We start from the raw sequence: 14,260 nt of genomic DNA, 5'->3' as shown, positions 1-14,260 counted from the left end.
TTTTTTCCCTGAAACAGCTACTGCAATTTCAGGCAAAAAACACATGGAAAGTCAGGTCTGGCTTTGTTAACTGAGCACTGGGGCCCAATCTCTAGAGCTAGCTCATCAGGCAATGACATGGCTAATGGGGCAACATTAAAGCTTTATTGATTTGGTTTTTGTTTTCTTCTATTGTTTCTAGCCATTTCTTATTGTAATTAAGGGAAGGTATTTATAGTGCTAGTTGAAAAGGTGCATCACTGACCGCTTTACTCTGGATCATTTTAGTGCTCCCCCTCCCAACGGAAGGGTTTGATCCCTCTTCACTTGAAGAGGTAAAAATGCGGGCCGGAGCTAGGTTGAGCACGGCCCCGGCTCCCACCGCAGCGGGCGCAGGCACGGCTGGGAATGGCCCCGCAGCGGCCCTCGGTGCTCAGAAGATGCTCGGCTTCCTAATCTCCCCCGCCCAGCCCCGGCTGTTCTATCTTTAACGCTTCCTGTTGGTGAGAGGAGCCGGCTCGAAAATGGTCGTGTTTCCTGGCGGGAGGCACGGCGGGCTCTTCGGCGCGTCGTGACCGTCCCTGCCCCGCCGCCCCACGCACGCTGCCGGCATCGTGCGGGCTCCTGCCGGCCGGGACACGGCCCCGGCCCCGGCCGTGCCGCGGGGGGAGCGGCCGGGGCTTGTGGAAACCTCTCCCACGGCCGCGTCCAGAGCGGGAGGCTGAGGGGAAGGAGTGAAAGGAAGAATAACAGCTCCGGCATTTCCCCCTGCGGGAGGGCGCGCAGGTGGCGGGGAGACAATAGCGACCCCCGCACCCCGGCCCCGCCGCCGCCCCCCTCACGTACGGCAGGTGCGGCCGGGCCTCTCCGCCGCTTGTCCTCCGAGCCCCGCGTAGGGCCGGGGTCACCGCCTGGCCCAAGCCCCGTAGAGGGGACCGGGGGTGTCCCGGGAAGGGCTCAGCCCGGGTCCCTTCCTCCCCGTCCCGCGCCGGGGGTGATTTCGTTGATTTTCGGGTTCCCGCGCAGGCCGGCCCCCGAGCTGTCCAAAACCGCTGCCCGCCGCTGCCTTCAGGGCCGCGCTCCCCGTGGGTGCCCAGAGGAGCGGATCTGGGAGCCTCCAGCCGCTCCTGCCTTCCCCCTTTCCATGCCGGGAGCCTCTGGCTTTTTGGGGACGTTTCCACCCGAACCGCTGCTTTGCAGGGCACCGCGCCCGCCGCATCGCCCGCCTCCCGTCCCCACGAGGCGCTCCGGGGGCACGGCGGCTTTGGCCCGGCCCAGGGGTCCCTGTCCGCCCGGGCCGGAGCTCGCCTCGGCCTGGCTCAGCCCCTTCCCCGACGGGGCGCGCAGCCGGCCCCGTGCTCCGGCCCCCACGGGGTTCTCAGCCCCGCTGGCCGTCCCGCACTGCTACGGCACGACCCAGGTCCTTTTTCTCCCTTCCCCAAGCCCCTGTCCTCCAGGCTCCGTCGCTCACATCCCAGATTTCTGGAGGGCGAGAGGTGCCGGCTCGGTACCTGCTCCGCTCACAGTCCCCAGCATCCCCCAGCTCGGCAAGGATGCTCGGCCTCCTCCCACCCCAGAACGGGAGACGAGACAGGGAGCTCGCCACAATTCGGCCCTTCAGCAAAAATACCCAGTGTGGGGGGAGGAAGGTTGGGGACGGGGCTGCTTTTCACCAAAACATCTCCTCTCGATGTGCTTTATTTACCTCCTCTTGTCCCAAAGCAGCCCACACCCCTTCCCCCTCTCTCAACATCTCCAACAATTTATTTTGGCTCATTAAATTTAATTAAGAACGGAGTAGGTTTTCCATATTTAATAATTAAAAAAAAAAAAAAAAGAAAAAAAAAAAAACCAGGGCCATAATAACCTCCAAGAGGACTAAAATAAAGAATCGCTATTCAGATGCGGGCAGCCACAGAGCAATTTTTTATTACTTTTTTTTTTTTTTTTTTTTTGCAGTGTCTTTTTAAGAGCATCTAAGCACACACACATAAAAAGCTAGAAGGCATGCATTCCGGAGTTATTCCTATGCATATCCCTGCAATAATTTTCCGCTTTCCTTCGATAAAATTGCCAAATAATAATGAATCATTTCATAAATAATGGGTTTAGAAGCTTATCAGGGCAGGCGGGCCACTGCTGGGGTTTTATCTCTCTCGGCCACATTGCAGTAGTGTTCCGCTCTCCATACTAAATAGGAAACTGGACGTGATGTGGAATTAGAGCCTACCCAGCTGAAGCCACCCAACACTTACTACAAATATAGCCGCGATGCGTAGGCCACAAAATGGCTCCACTCACTTTTCCCAATGAAAAGCAAATGGTGAGTAAAGAAGAATCGGCTCTGCAGAGGGCTGGGCGCTGGGGGCGGCGGGATGCGGTTTTGGGGGGCTCCGGAGGGCAGCGAGTGGGCTTTGGGGGGCTTCTGCCCCACGTGAGAGACAGGCGAGCAGGGAAAAAAACACAAAATCTTTTCCGCGGTTGGGTTTAATCTTTTTTATTCTTTGATGCGGGGTGGGTGAGGAGGAGAATACGCTTTCCCCTTTGAAACTGTGGGGTGCGGCACCCCCACCAAGCCGGGACCCTCGGGCTGCGGCTGCGAGGCGGTGGCTGGGACGGGCTGGGGGGCACTGGGGGCGAAGCGCCCACGGGGCCCGGATCCCCCAGCCTCTCCCCAGGGACAAACTCCAGGACACGGCCCGGCCGACAGCCAGAACCTGAGCGCTTGTCCCCGAGAGAGGGTCCCCGATATCCTGCTCCCTCCCGCCCCTTCTCTTTGGGGCGATATCCCTACAAAGAGCCGGCGGGAGAGGTGCGCTTTTGGGTTGGAAATTTCCTGCTGATCGGCTGCTGGAAAACAAAAGGATTTTGCAGAGCAGAAACCAGCGGGCGGGGATTTAATGCCCCCCCTCCATTTTTTTCTAAACGAAACCACCCTAATTTAAGGCAAAATACTGCTGCTATCTTTGCGGTTTTGTATATTTCGTTTTTTAACGAATGCGGGAACAGACGCCATCGGGATTATTTCTTTTTTTACGAAGGAGAAAACCTAATTTTTTGTAATTTCGTTGGCGGGGTGAACCGGCCTCGCCTTCCTGTCGCTGGGCGGCGGGGAGCAGGCTCACTCTGCCGCCGGCCCGGTGCCGGCTGTCGCAGTTCCTCGGCCCGGGAGCGCGGCCGGTAACCGGCCCCTCGAGGAATTTAATTTGCCCCTTTAGGAATTAAATTTTCCAGCCGGACGTGGGAGAAACGCCGCCGCCGTCGCCGCTTCGTGCGAGCCCATCGGGAGAAAAACAACCCCGTGTCCGGCCCCGTCTGTGATTTCCTCCCGGGAAGACCGGGCTTGCAATGTGTCCAAAAAACCGCCCAATTCGCCCCAAATATAGGGCGCTTATTTTCACGCCTTTTTATCTCTGTTTATTTTTTTTTCCACGCCAGGCCATGGCCGTCGCTCGTTGTGGCCCCGTGTGCGAGGCGGCGGCTCCCGGCGGCGGCGGGGGGGGGACCCGGGGGTGGCCGCTGTCCCCTATCACAGGGGCCTCCCCGGGGTGCTGTCCCCTCCTTCCCTCTCCCCTGCACCTTTTTCCCTCCACTGATCTCTGGCAATCCGGACCCACGAGATCCACCCTCTCCTTTTTTTTTTTTCTCCCCCCCTTCTCTTCCTCCCAGGATTTAGCAGTTTTATCCCGATGCGGGTGTCCTTCCTCTCTGTAAAGTCGTAAGTACCTTGAGGTGGGAGGAGTAAATTCAGCCTGACACTGAGAGCGCTTTTGTTGAAACAGGAGAGACTTGCGGTGTCCCTACTTAAATATGACACATGTGAGTAATCTCTTCCTATACAATATCGGAATAGGCAATTAGATTTTTCTTTCTAGAGGGCTGGCGGGAAGGGGGCCGGAGGGAAGGCCGAGAACTTGTGCTTTAGGTGGTCGTATTTTTTTTATTTTGTTTTCCAGCGAGATAGTGAGATATGGCCAAAAAAAAAAAAAAAAGGGGGGGGGGGGGTTCTCGCGACTCAGCCTATCAGAAACGAAATAAAAAATTTCTCGAGGCAAAGGAGTGAGAAGGATGGGTGGCAGCTCTCTGCTCCGTGAAGCTCCTTATTTATATGGAAAAGAATAACCAATCAATCAAACAAAAGTAATCTAAAAACGAACGAGGTGCTATGTGGGAGATAAAGCATAGAAATAATCGCGATATCGCTGTTTGGCCTCGGCGCGAGGTGCCCTGTCGCGACAGCATTTGTTCTGTGGGAGAAGGGGGACAATGCTGCGTGCGGCCGCGGCCGGGCCCCTTCCTCCTTCCTGCGGTAGAGAATGCGCGGGGGCACGGGCTCCGTTAGGGGCTGGTTTAACCCGCTCTCCTCCAAAAAGTGGGTTTAGGTATATTTCGATCGTTTATAAATAATAAAAAATAATCATGGGAGGAGAAGGGGCCTCCCGTGAGGCTAAGGCCGCTGCAGGCAGGCCGGGCCGCGACTGGGCTGTCTCCGCAGGGCAGCGGACACCGCCGGGGACCCCAAAATGGGGAGAAATACCCCCAAAAAAGCGGAGGCGCCTGAGCCTTCTCCGTAATTTGGCCGCATAATTTAACCCGCACCCTTGGCGGCGCTCCGGGCGCCGCCCGAGCCCCCCTCGCTGCTCCAGCCGCCCTGATGGTGCCGATGTGAACCCCCGAGGGGCGCCGGGAGCGTGGCGGGGAGTCCGGCCCGTCCCCGGCGTGCGGGACCGGGGAGCTGCGAGACGTCAAAGCGCCGCTCCGCGAGGCCCCGTGACGTCACAGCAGGGTCGGGGCGGGCGGGGTGGACCCACAGACCCCCCCCCCGGCCCGCCAGCAAACTCTGAATGATTTGGGGTGATCAGGAACTCCCCCGTTTCTCACCGACGAGGTCTAAGCCCCGAAGCGGCCCCCCCACGTCGGGGCGGTGCCCGTGGAGGGGTGAAGCCCCCCTTGGTCCCCATCCGGGGCCTCCCCTGACCGCTGCCTCTCTCCGCAGGACGATGGACAGGCCGCCCGCCCCGCCGCCCCCCAGTGACCCCCGCGATGCCCGCCCCGCCCGGCGGCACGACTCGGAAGCGGAGACCACGAGCGAGCCGGAGAGCAGCCGCGGGGGCATGGAGGCGCCGGCGGACCCCCAGCTGCTGCTCAACGGGGCGGCCAAGGAGGCGGGCCGGCCCTCCCCCGGGCCCCCCGCCGCCCCTGTGCCCGTCATCGAGCTGGTGCGCCGGGGGGGCTCCCTGGACATAAAAAGCCGTGAGGCGGCGGGGGAGGCGATGCAGAGAGCGCCGGGAGCCGAGCCGTGCCGCGCCGCCGAGGCCGCCTGCGAGGCCCGCATGGTGCAGCTGAGCCCCCCCGCGCTCCCGCTGCAGCCCCACGGCAGGGCCATGCTCTACAACCTGGGCCAGCCGCTGGCCACCATCAACAGGTCCGTGTCTCCCCTATCCCATCCCATCCCATCCCGGAGCGGCTTCCCCGGGGGGGGAAAGCGGCTCGGTTCGGGGCGGCGGGAGGCGCGGGGCGGAGATGCGGGGGCAGAAGCAGCAGCATCCCTTCCTCCGCGCGGGGCTCGTCGCTTAGGCAGCGCGGGTTTGCGCACAACTTTGCAAAGAGAGAAAGGGAAAAGGGGGGAAAAAAGTTAAAAAAAAAAAAGAAACGAAAAACTCGTTCCTCGAAGGTAAAATATTTACGGTGGTGAAGTCCCGGGCAGAGCGAAAGGGTCCGTCGGTAAATGGATGAGAACCGCTTTAGCTCTTCGGAGCTCCCAGGGCTCTCTCTGTTCTCCGACGAGTCCCGCAAATTAGAGAAAGGCACAGCAGAGGCTCTGACAGGGGCTGAGCCAGCCCGGGGATGTGCAGGGACGGACCCGCAGCGGTGCGGACCCGGCTCGGGTGGACGTGCGTGCCCGCCTGCGGGAGAGCTCAAAGCCGCGGGAATGGGGTGGATTTTGCCCTAAGCCGCAAGTCTGGACGCCCCACGCCGCTCACATCCCCCTGCCCACGCCGGGCTGCCGTCCCTCGCTGCGTGTCCCTGGTTGGCCGCGTGTGGTGTCACCGCACGACCCCGGGCTCGGCTTCGTGAGCCGTGAGCTCGCTCCGAGGTCACGGAGCAGCTCCGCTTCCCGCCGGCCCCGGACGCTCCCCCTACCGCGGGGCCGGGCCGGGGGGATGTCGGTGTGTCCTCACGGCCTCGCTGCCTTTCTTTGCAGCGGGTTTTTCGGCGAACCGGATTCTTTCTCCATGTACGGCAGCAACCGGGTGAAGCGGAGACCCTCTCCATACGAGATGGAGATCACCGACGGTGAGAGAATTTCGCCCCTGCGCCACCTCTTGGGGGGGGGTGGGGGTGTCCCCATCTGCTGAGGGGGACAAGTTCCTGCACTTTGCCACACTCTGGCACTAAATCCCGAAATAATAAAAGGACTAAACCCCCAAAGCCCCCAAGACGCGAGTAGGATGCCCAGGGAGTCAGGGTGGCTCTCCGGTAAGAGGAGCCCACAGCGGTCCCCAGCAGCGTGCCCGATGAGTTTGCCTTCACCCAGCACCCAGCGGAGCAGTTCAGTTTGTGGCTAATTATATCCCTATTCTGCAAATTGCTTAGAGAGTAAACCCTAAAGAAGGCAATAAATATAAGTCTGTTGAAGTGCAGATCAGGGCCATTGCAGTGAGATGTTGCGTCCGTAAACCCTTCCAGCCAGGAGACGCTCGCACTGCAGACCACAGCCTTGGGCAGAAAGGACAACCTGCCTTTAAAGCGCCCGGGAGCAAAGAGCTAACACCGTGCTGAGGTCTGCAGCGGCGCGGTGGGATCGTGGCCTTAATTCGGTATACATCCACAAACTGTTCCCGTCTGCCGTGGAGAAATATCCCGTGGCAGAGTCTGGGAGGAGATGTGGAAGGTGACATTCTGGTGTTTCATTCTGGGGGTCCCAGATGCGGGCATCCCTGTTGGAGCTGCAGGATAATTTCGGAGAATGGAAGGCAGGGAGAGGGCAGGGCAGGATCTGCTGCCTGCTCCTGGCAGCAGGTGTGGGATGCTGTGTGCAAGGGCGCGTTTGCCCACGGGATGCTGCCCATGCAAAGGGACATTTGCAAGAATAATTTACACGTGGAAGGCCACCCTGTTTATCTCTGGAGTTATTAGCCCGTACACATGAGATTCGCTGAAATGTGTTTTCTCTTTAGCAATTGTAAACACTGTATTTAAACTGCTGGACAATTAATTTTCCTCCTTTCCAGCTAGCTATCCTTTTCTTCTACCCAGCTAATCTAAGATCAAATCATAACCTGCATCAGTCTAAAATAATACAACCCAAAATGACAGGCTCAGGGTATTATCTGCATTCATCAGTCCTTCTGTCCCCACTCTCCGCCCTCTTGGTCCTTTCAGACTGCAGCCCCGTGGGACAGGGGATGTCACAGCCCCAGCACAAGAAGGGCTTTTTGTCTGGGTTTTGATTCCGAGGCTTAGCGGTTACGGGGAAAAGCCCATCAAATCTCGGTGTCTGACTAAAGCTTTGGACTTGCTACTAAATTAGGTATTAAGGATTACAGAAGTACTTGGTCGTAACCAAGTTTTTGAACGTGTGGTTTAATGCAGGTGTACAGATTTGGCCCAATCCTGCAGGTCCTGGTTCATGTGAATTTCCAAGACTGGACTCAACATTTTTTGGGGGAAAAAGTAGGTGTCAGGTTATGTTGTCTAAACAGGAGCAATTCGGAGGGATGTACATCCCATGCTGAGGCATCTGTGTGGTGTGAGAGGCTTTGCTTATTGCTCTGATTGTCACCTGCTGGGTGACATCCACAGCGCACAGGAGCACCACTCTTGAGGGTCCTCAGCCCTTGGGATCTGCAGAAGGGCAGGGCAGTCTTGCCAGACTTTGTGCTTGTGGGGTTTATCCGTAAGAAAATGAGTGGTGGGGGTTTTGCAAGTGTTTCTTTATCTATTTTATGGAAATTTTGTTCCACTTAATATGTTCTTTAAAAATAGCCAGAAGTGAAGATAAAAATGCAAAAAAGTATCTCTAAAAAAGTATATCCTGGAACTCTGGAAGATCATCTTTTTATTAATTTTCCTCAGACTTCTTATTACAATTAAAAAAGCATCAGTCAATCCATTAGAACAAAATCCAGGCAAAAATTCTCATCTGATTGCTTGGATTAATTATGAGGCAAGTTTCTTTATGAGAAATAGATTTTCTATTATAACACAGCTATGGGGCATTTTAATTTTCTCCATTGCTTGACACATTTTGGCCAAAACCTGATCTCTTTCTAAAATATATATTTAATTCAGTTGGTACAGGAATCAAGAATTTGAGTGGTGTCAGAATTTGTTTTATATACTGAAGCTTGATTTGGGTGCCCCGGATGAAAATGAACAGGTCTTTTTTTTTTTTTTTTTTTTTATGATTTCTGACCTATTTATGAACAGATGTCTTTTAGTCATCAGCTTTCAGTGAACAGAGACACATGTTTGAAGCCTGTGAAGAATGAAAGTCTCTTTAGCTTTTTTTTAATGAGCAGTATCCAAGATGGGGTTATTTCTCGTACTCTTATGGGAGTAAATAGTTTTTAAGCTGCATCTCTTTCTGGATTCAAGACGGCTTACTTTGTCTTGTCTGGAAAGAGCAGCAAAGTGTTAAAAATGTCATATTATTGTAGTAGGATGTAGCACATTCTTCGCTGCTTAATTAGTAGTGCTGCTGAGGTCCCTTTGGTCCCTGCCACCTTCCCTACAATCCTGTGGCATAGCAGGCTGTGCACATCAGGGACAAGAAACCTTCCCTTTGCATGAGCTCTTGCACATTGATTCATACAAAGGCATTAGGTGCTGTTTGGGGGTGAAGACTGCCTTTATTAAAGCATCACACTGGAATCTTAGAGGTCATAGGTGTGTCTGTCCTTTCTACAACCCCAGTTTATCCCAGGGACTCTCTGTGATTTTGGGGGACTCCCAGCTCTGAGCACACCGTGAGGAGGAGTGAGTTGTGTGGCTGCTCACACACTCCATAAGCTGGCAGCTTTAACCTGGCTGCTTGGGAGTGTGTCCCCATGGAAACCCTGCAGTGCAGGGTATTCTGTGTGACATGCTGGATGTGATGAAGGAACTCAGTTTCCCCTGAATGGAGGAAAGTGTGATGGTATCTGATCATCTGCAACAAGGGATACCACTTCTCCTGTTGTGCCAGGTGGGACCTGGAGGTACAGCCTGACTAGGATACTTATAAAAAGTCACACTTGTTTGGCTCCTGTGCCACAGTCAAGGCAGCCAAGAGTTTTGCTAGAAAAGAATAAAGGTGTTTAAATGTGCCCCGGGATGCTGGTTTCACTGGGTGATGTCAGAGCTGTGTCTTAAACTGCTCACCAAGGCCAGGGGCTTGTTCCCACCAGGAGGGAGAAGTTAGGCAGGTGTCTCAGAGTGGGAAAACAGGGGAGAGATGGTGGGAATGGGAATTCCACAGTCCTTTGGGGCAAGACTCACTGAAGTGTTACCTGCAAGTCTTTGCTTCCCACTCTGTGATGATTTCATTGTATGTGATGCTTCCTATCCCATGGGAGTTTCTGCTGTGGTCATCCTTCCAGATTTTCATGAGATTGAGGTGACCTTCCATCGTTGATGTCTCCTGGAGGAGATGACGGAAAGGATGTAATAATAAAAACATCTCATGATAGTGTTCTCTTACATGAGGTGGTTTCCATGGACCCAAGAACCTGCAATCCTGATTTACAGCACTGCTGCTCCTGCAGCGCTGTACTTTTCTGTAGATGTGCTTTGGGTCACTTCTAGCACAGAGACAAAGCTTTTCTCATGCCACCAGGAGTTACCCTGATGTGCTGAAAGGAGAATTAGTGTGTTTTGTGCCTTCGTCCTGTGTAGCATCCCCTGTCAGAAACATGGCTGTAAAATTTCAAGGATTTAATTGGAGGCTACATGTAATTAGGCCAAATGGACACCTCCAGCAATTTGGGATCCCATCTCCAACTAGTGTCAGAGGGAGTTTTTGCCCTGTGGCAGAGATGTGTAGAGAGAGCAGGCAGTCCTCAGGTCAGCTGTGAAACTGTTCCATCCTCACCTGTGATCACCTTTCTGGCAGGACACTGCCTTCCCTCTGTGGGTCACATTGCTACCTGTCCTCATTCCTATGGGGCAAACCCCATTGCCCTGTTTCACTCAGAGGGCTGGTGGCAGCCCTGTGGTCGCTCTCAGCAGGGAAGACCTCTGGATCTCAGAGTTGTCAAAGCCTCTGCTCAAGCTAATTCCCTCCCATCCCAATGGTGTGTCCTTTAGACAATTTTTGGGATAGAAAATAAAGCCATCTAGCGATACAAAATTTTAATAGGACCATTGTTGCTGGGTTACCCTTGTTGATCAGTTGAGATACCCTAAAATTATAGCAGCCTTCTGCACACTTATCATGACAAATGAGAGGTAAATTTAGCTATCTGAGGATCCAAAGAGATGCACCTCAATTTTTTCCCTTCCAGTGGATTGAACAGAAGTTATGGCTTTCTCCAGTTAGATGGAAACTCTTATTTCACTGCCCTGATGATTAAACCTCACTAAAATTAGTCAGGTAGTTAATCTGCAAAACAGTGACCTTTTCAGCAAAGTAATACCTGGCCTGTTGAGCCCTGCTCCTAATTCTGTGTGCTTGGGATTGCAGGTCCTCACACGAAAGTGGTTCGTCGCATTTTCACCAACAGCCGGGAGAGATGGAGGCAGCAGAACGTCAACGGGGCCTTCGCAGAGCTGCGTAAGCTCATCCCCACCCACCCGCCTGACAAAAAACTGAGCAAGAACGAGATTTTGCGCCTGGCTATGAAATACATCAACTTCCTGGCCAAGCTGCTCAACGACCAGGAGGAAGAAGGAAACCAAAGGGGCAAAGTGAACAAAGACTCAGGGATAGTCCAGGAAGACCTCCTGCAGGACATGTTGTCTCCCAACTCTAGCTGTGGCAGTTCTTTGGACGGAGCGGCGAGCCCGGACAGCTTCACGGAAGAGCACGAGGCGCTGGATTCGAAGCACACGCGGAGCCTGCACCACGCCATCCTCCCCGTAGAAGGCAACGCGCAGCGGTGATTACCCTCACACTGCTCCCGAGGTGCGCGGGGGAGAGGCCAGGCCTGCCTGTGCCGTTGCTGGAACTTGTGCTTGTGGGATTTGTGACTCTGCCTTTCCCTGGGAGCTCGGGCTGCCCACTCTCCCCAGCCTGGGACAGAGAGGCCGGCACGTTGGCTGAGGACAAGACCAACCCAGATGGACGTTCGGGGTTTAGGTACGTGACCGTACAAAGAAGAAAAGCATTGAATTCATCTTCGTTGTACAGAACTGCTCGGGATGGAACTCCGCAGAGGGGAAGGAGACGTGGCTGGTGCCTCTCCAGAGTTTAGAGGGTTTGCAGGCCACTTGGTGACCGTCTCTTTTCAAGCAATCATCTGGGGGAGACATGGAACTCCTCTTTCACTGCTGACAGAGGCCATCGGCGCTTTCCAGCTCCACGTGGTGCTGGAAACTGCTGCATCACTCCAGCGCTGCAGCACTTCTCCAGCCTGTGGCACATCCAGCTGGTCTGAGCAGGAGCTTGGCCACGTGTTCCTGTTGTCCGAGAATTTTTGACTGTATCTTTTTAAAGAGGTGAAAAAATACCCTCAGCAAAAGAACTATTAAAAGGATTTAGAGTATTTCTTTTTCTCTCCTTTTTTCTTTTCTTTTCTTTCCTTTTTTTTTTTTTTCCTTCCCTTACTTCCTTTCCCTTCTATCTGATTTTGGATTGTTTGGGCTTGTTGTATTTATGACGTGGGATTACTTCTGTCTAACACTGTCATGCAGTATCCACTGAATGAAAAGGTACATAGGTGTTTTCTGCCACCCTCCCAGTCCCTGATCCTTCTGCTGATAACACTCAGCAGGTGAGTTTCAAGCCTGCTGTAGTCTCCTAGAGTTTTTCCAGTGGTTTCTATAGGGCCAGAACTTCTCTCAAGAAAGATGAATTTCAGAGTTGGGAAGGAAAGAAAATATTTGCTAGTGAAGTATCTCCTTGGACTGGGGGATTTTTAAATTCAAAAAAGCAAAAAAAAAAAGGGCAAAAGGAGTCAATGATGTATCAACAGTGTGCGTGTACATAGGGTTATAAAAAGGTTTTTTAATGGTATGCTTTGAATTTTTTGGTTTTATTGTGTGAAAATGGTGGTTCAGCTGTGCCAATGCCCACAGTGTGGACAACAATGCTGGATTTATTTTGGCATTAGGAAGGTCCTCATCTGTCAAGGTTGGTAGGAGTCCACAGATCCTCTCTGAATCTTGTGGGGAAGCAGTAAAAGCAGTGTGGGATTAGCCCCCATTCCTGAGTGCTCAAATTAGTGCAAAACTGAGCTCTGTGACTGAGCTGATCCTCTGATTGTGCTGGCCCCCAGGAGGATATTTGGGAAACAGGGGAGCAGGAGGCTGCTGCTGTGGTGGCTGGGAGCTGAGAACCACCCTGTCCCATCACCACTGCATCAGGACCATCTCTCACCAACTCATCTCCTGATGGAGCGTTTGCCCCAAACCCATCCTCTCCCTCTGCAGATCTGTCAAGGCACAGAAATCTCTACCATGATACAGTAGAAAAAAAACCCAAACCCACACACAAACATCCTTTGGAAGGGAATAAATCTTTTTGAGTGGGGACATCTTCCACCGCACTCATGCCTTCCCAAGGGTGCTGAGGTACAAGGGAACACAGAGAATTTGAGTGGGTGCCTGCAAGCCCGTCCAGGCTTAATTCAGAGCCGTGTCATTTCCATCCCTGCTTGGTTTTGATGCCTCTTTGTAAATAATAAGTAAAAGTCTGGTGTGTGGCTTGGCTTGTTAGGCGGAATTAGTTGCCTGGGAAGGGATCCTGGCCCATGCAAGCATTTCCAGCATAGTCCCCAAATTCTTGGAAAGCACCAATCTCCCCCATCTTAAATTGGAGAAAAGGAGGAAAACTCTTGGGTCTGGATTGTGCATGGGGGTTTTTCCTAGAGGAGGTTACCTGCAGGGCTGGGCCAGGGAATGTGCTGGTGGGTGAGGAAGTGATGCTGAGGAAGAGGTTTGGACTGGTACTGGTGCCAGGGGTAGGACAGGCAAGCAGCGGCGGGCTGCCAGGGGGCCCTCGAGGAAGGGAGGGGGGTGCTGTCACACAGGTAAAACTGTTCCTCGTTCCCAAAGAACCCTGGGTGGGCTATGTGGGGGTTTTGCACCCTTGTTATTAAACTGTCGCAAGAAAAAAAAATTCACCAATACTCAGAAATCCCTCATTCCACACAAATCCATCACTTCTTGCTTATATCTTCTCGGTAGCTGAGCAGTCGGGAAAATGGTACAACCTTGGCAGCACCCCCAAACGCCCCCAGGCACTCGCACTCCTGCAGGGAGTGCCGTAGGTCTCCCGGGGTATGTACAGTTGTACTTTAATTGTGATTTGAATGGTACATTTCCTCTGCCCACCTCTCCTCCTGCCTGCTTCACCTCTCGCTGTGTGGGCCATCACCCCCCATTCCTGTTGGAAACAGCGCTCTGGGGCAGTGTCGTACCGTGTGAGTGAATTCCTGCCTTACGAATTTTGGTTTTTTCAGCCCCGCCCCTTTCTCTGCCACCCTCCCCTTGGATTTCTGCATTTTTTCTGCAGAAATGAAGTAACCAGACCTGGTACCCTGAGTCTCAACCCACTGTGGATGTGCTATTTAGAAAACACATTTGTCGTAATGTGTGTGTATATATAAATATATATATATAATGAATATATCAAGAATATTTCTAAATAAAGTTTTACAAAGCAGCCTCCACTCGCTGTCTGCCTCTGTCCCACCTCGCCACTTGAATCCATCATTACTTTGGTGTTTCATCCCTGAGTGTTGCGGGGTGACGATGCCAGGGTGGCCCATTCCCAGACAGCCAAAGGCATAAACAGGCAGCAGAAAACGTTGCAAAAGGATCTGCTATTTTTTTTTTTCTTGCTTGACTCACACCGTCCAGCCTGGGCTGGGCTTCTGCAGAGAGAGCAGGCGGGAGGAAGAGCGCGCGGGGCCGGCAGGAAGGAAGGCGGGCGATGAAGCAATGCCCCGCCGCAGGCGAGCGTTACCAGCCACCCCCACCTCACCCCCAGCGTGTTATTTGCAGGTCCCCCAAAGCTTCCAGTGGCCTTTTCCCGTCTTTTGGCGAGGCTGACTGTGCGAGGAAGGGGCTGCTGGGGGCCATGCTACTTCCCTTCGCACCATGGCAGGCGTTCGGCCATGATTTAACCGGCAGTGAG

General features: G+C 53.6%; 1 protein-coding gene across 3 annotated transcripts; it reads left to right on the top strand.

The window, feature by feature from the left end:
- Positions 1 to 2,153: 2,153 nt before the first annotated feature.
- TAL1 (TAL bHLH transcription factor 1, erythroid differentiation factor) lies at positions 2,154 to 13,786 on the top strand. 3 transcript variants are annotated; one of them, XM_032118130.1, is made up of 5 exons: positions 2,156 to 2,302; positions 3,649 to 3,798; positions 4,976 to 5,404; positions 6,185 to 6,276; positions 10,646 to 13,786. In XM_032118130.1, coding segments are annotated over exons 2-5 (942 nt in total). In that variant the 5' UTR covers positions 2,156 to 2,302; positions 3,649 to 3,796; the 3' UTR covers positions 11,065 to 13,786. The 3 variants fall into 3 exon arrangements, with proteins under 3 accessions (XP_031974020.1, XP_031974021.1, XP_031974022.1); XM_032118131.1 differs by having other exon boundaries at positions 3,198 to 3,798; XM_032118129.1 differs by lacking the exon at positions 3,649 to 3,798 and having other exon boundaries at positions 2,154 to 2,302.
- The last annotated feature ends 474 nt before the right edge of the window (positions 13,787 to 14,260 follow it).

Source organism: Corvus moneduloides, chromosome 9 (genome assembly GCF_009650955.1).
Source record: "Corvus moneduloides isolate bCorMon1 chromosome 9, bCorMon1.pri, whole genome shotgun sequence".
Classification (NCBI taxonomy): Eukaryota; Metazoa; Chordata; class Aves; order Passeriformes; family Corvidae; genus Corvus; species Corvus moneduloides.
The sequence above is the reverse complement of the archived record's forward strand: the minus strand, read 5'-3'. Positions and strand labels throughout refer to the sequence as shown.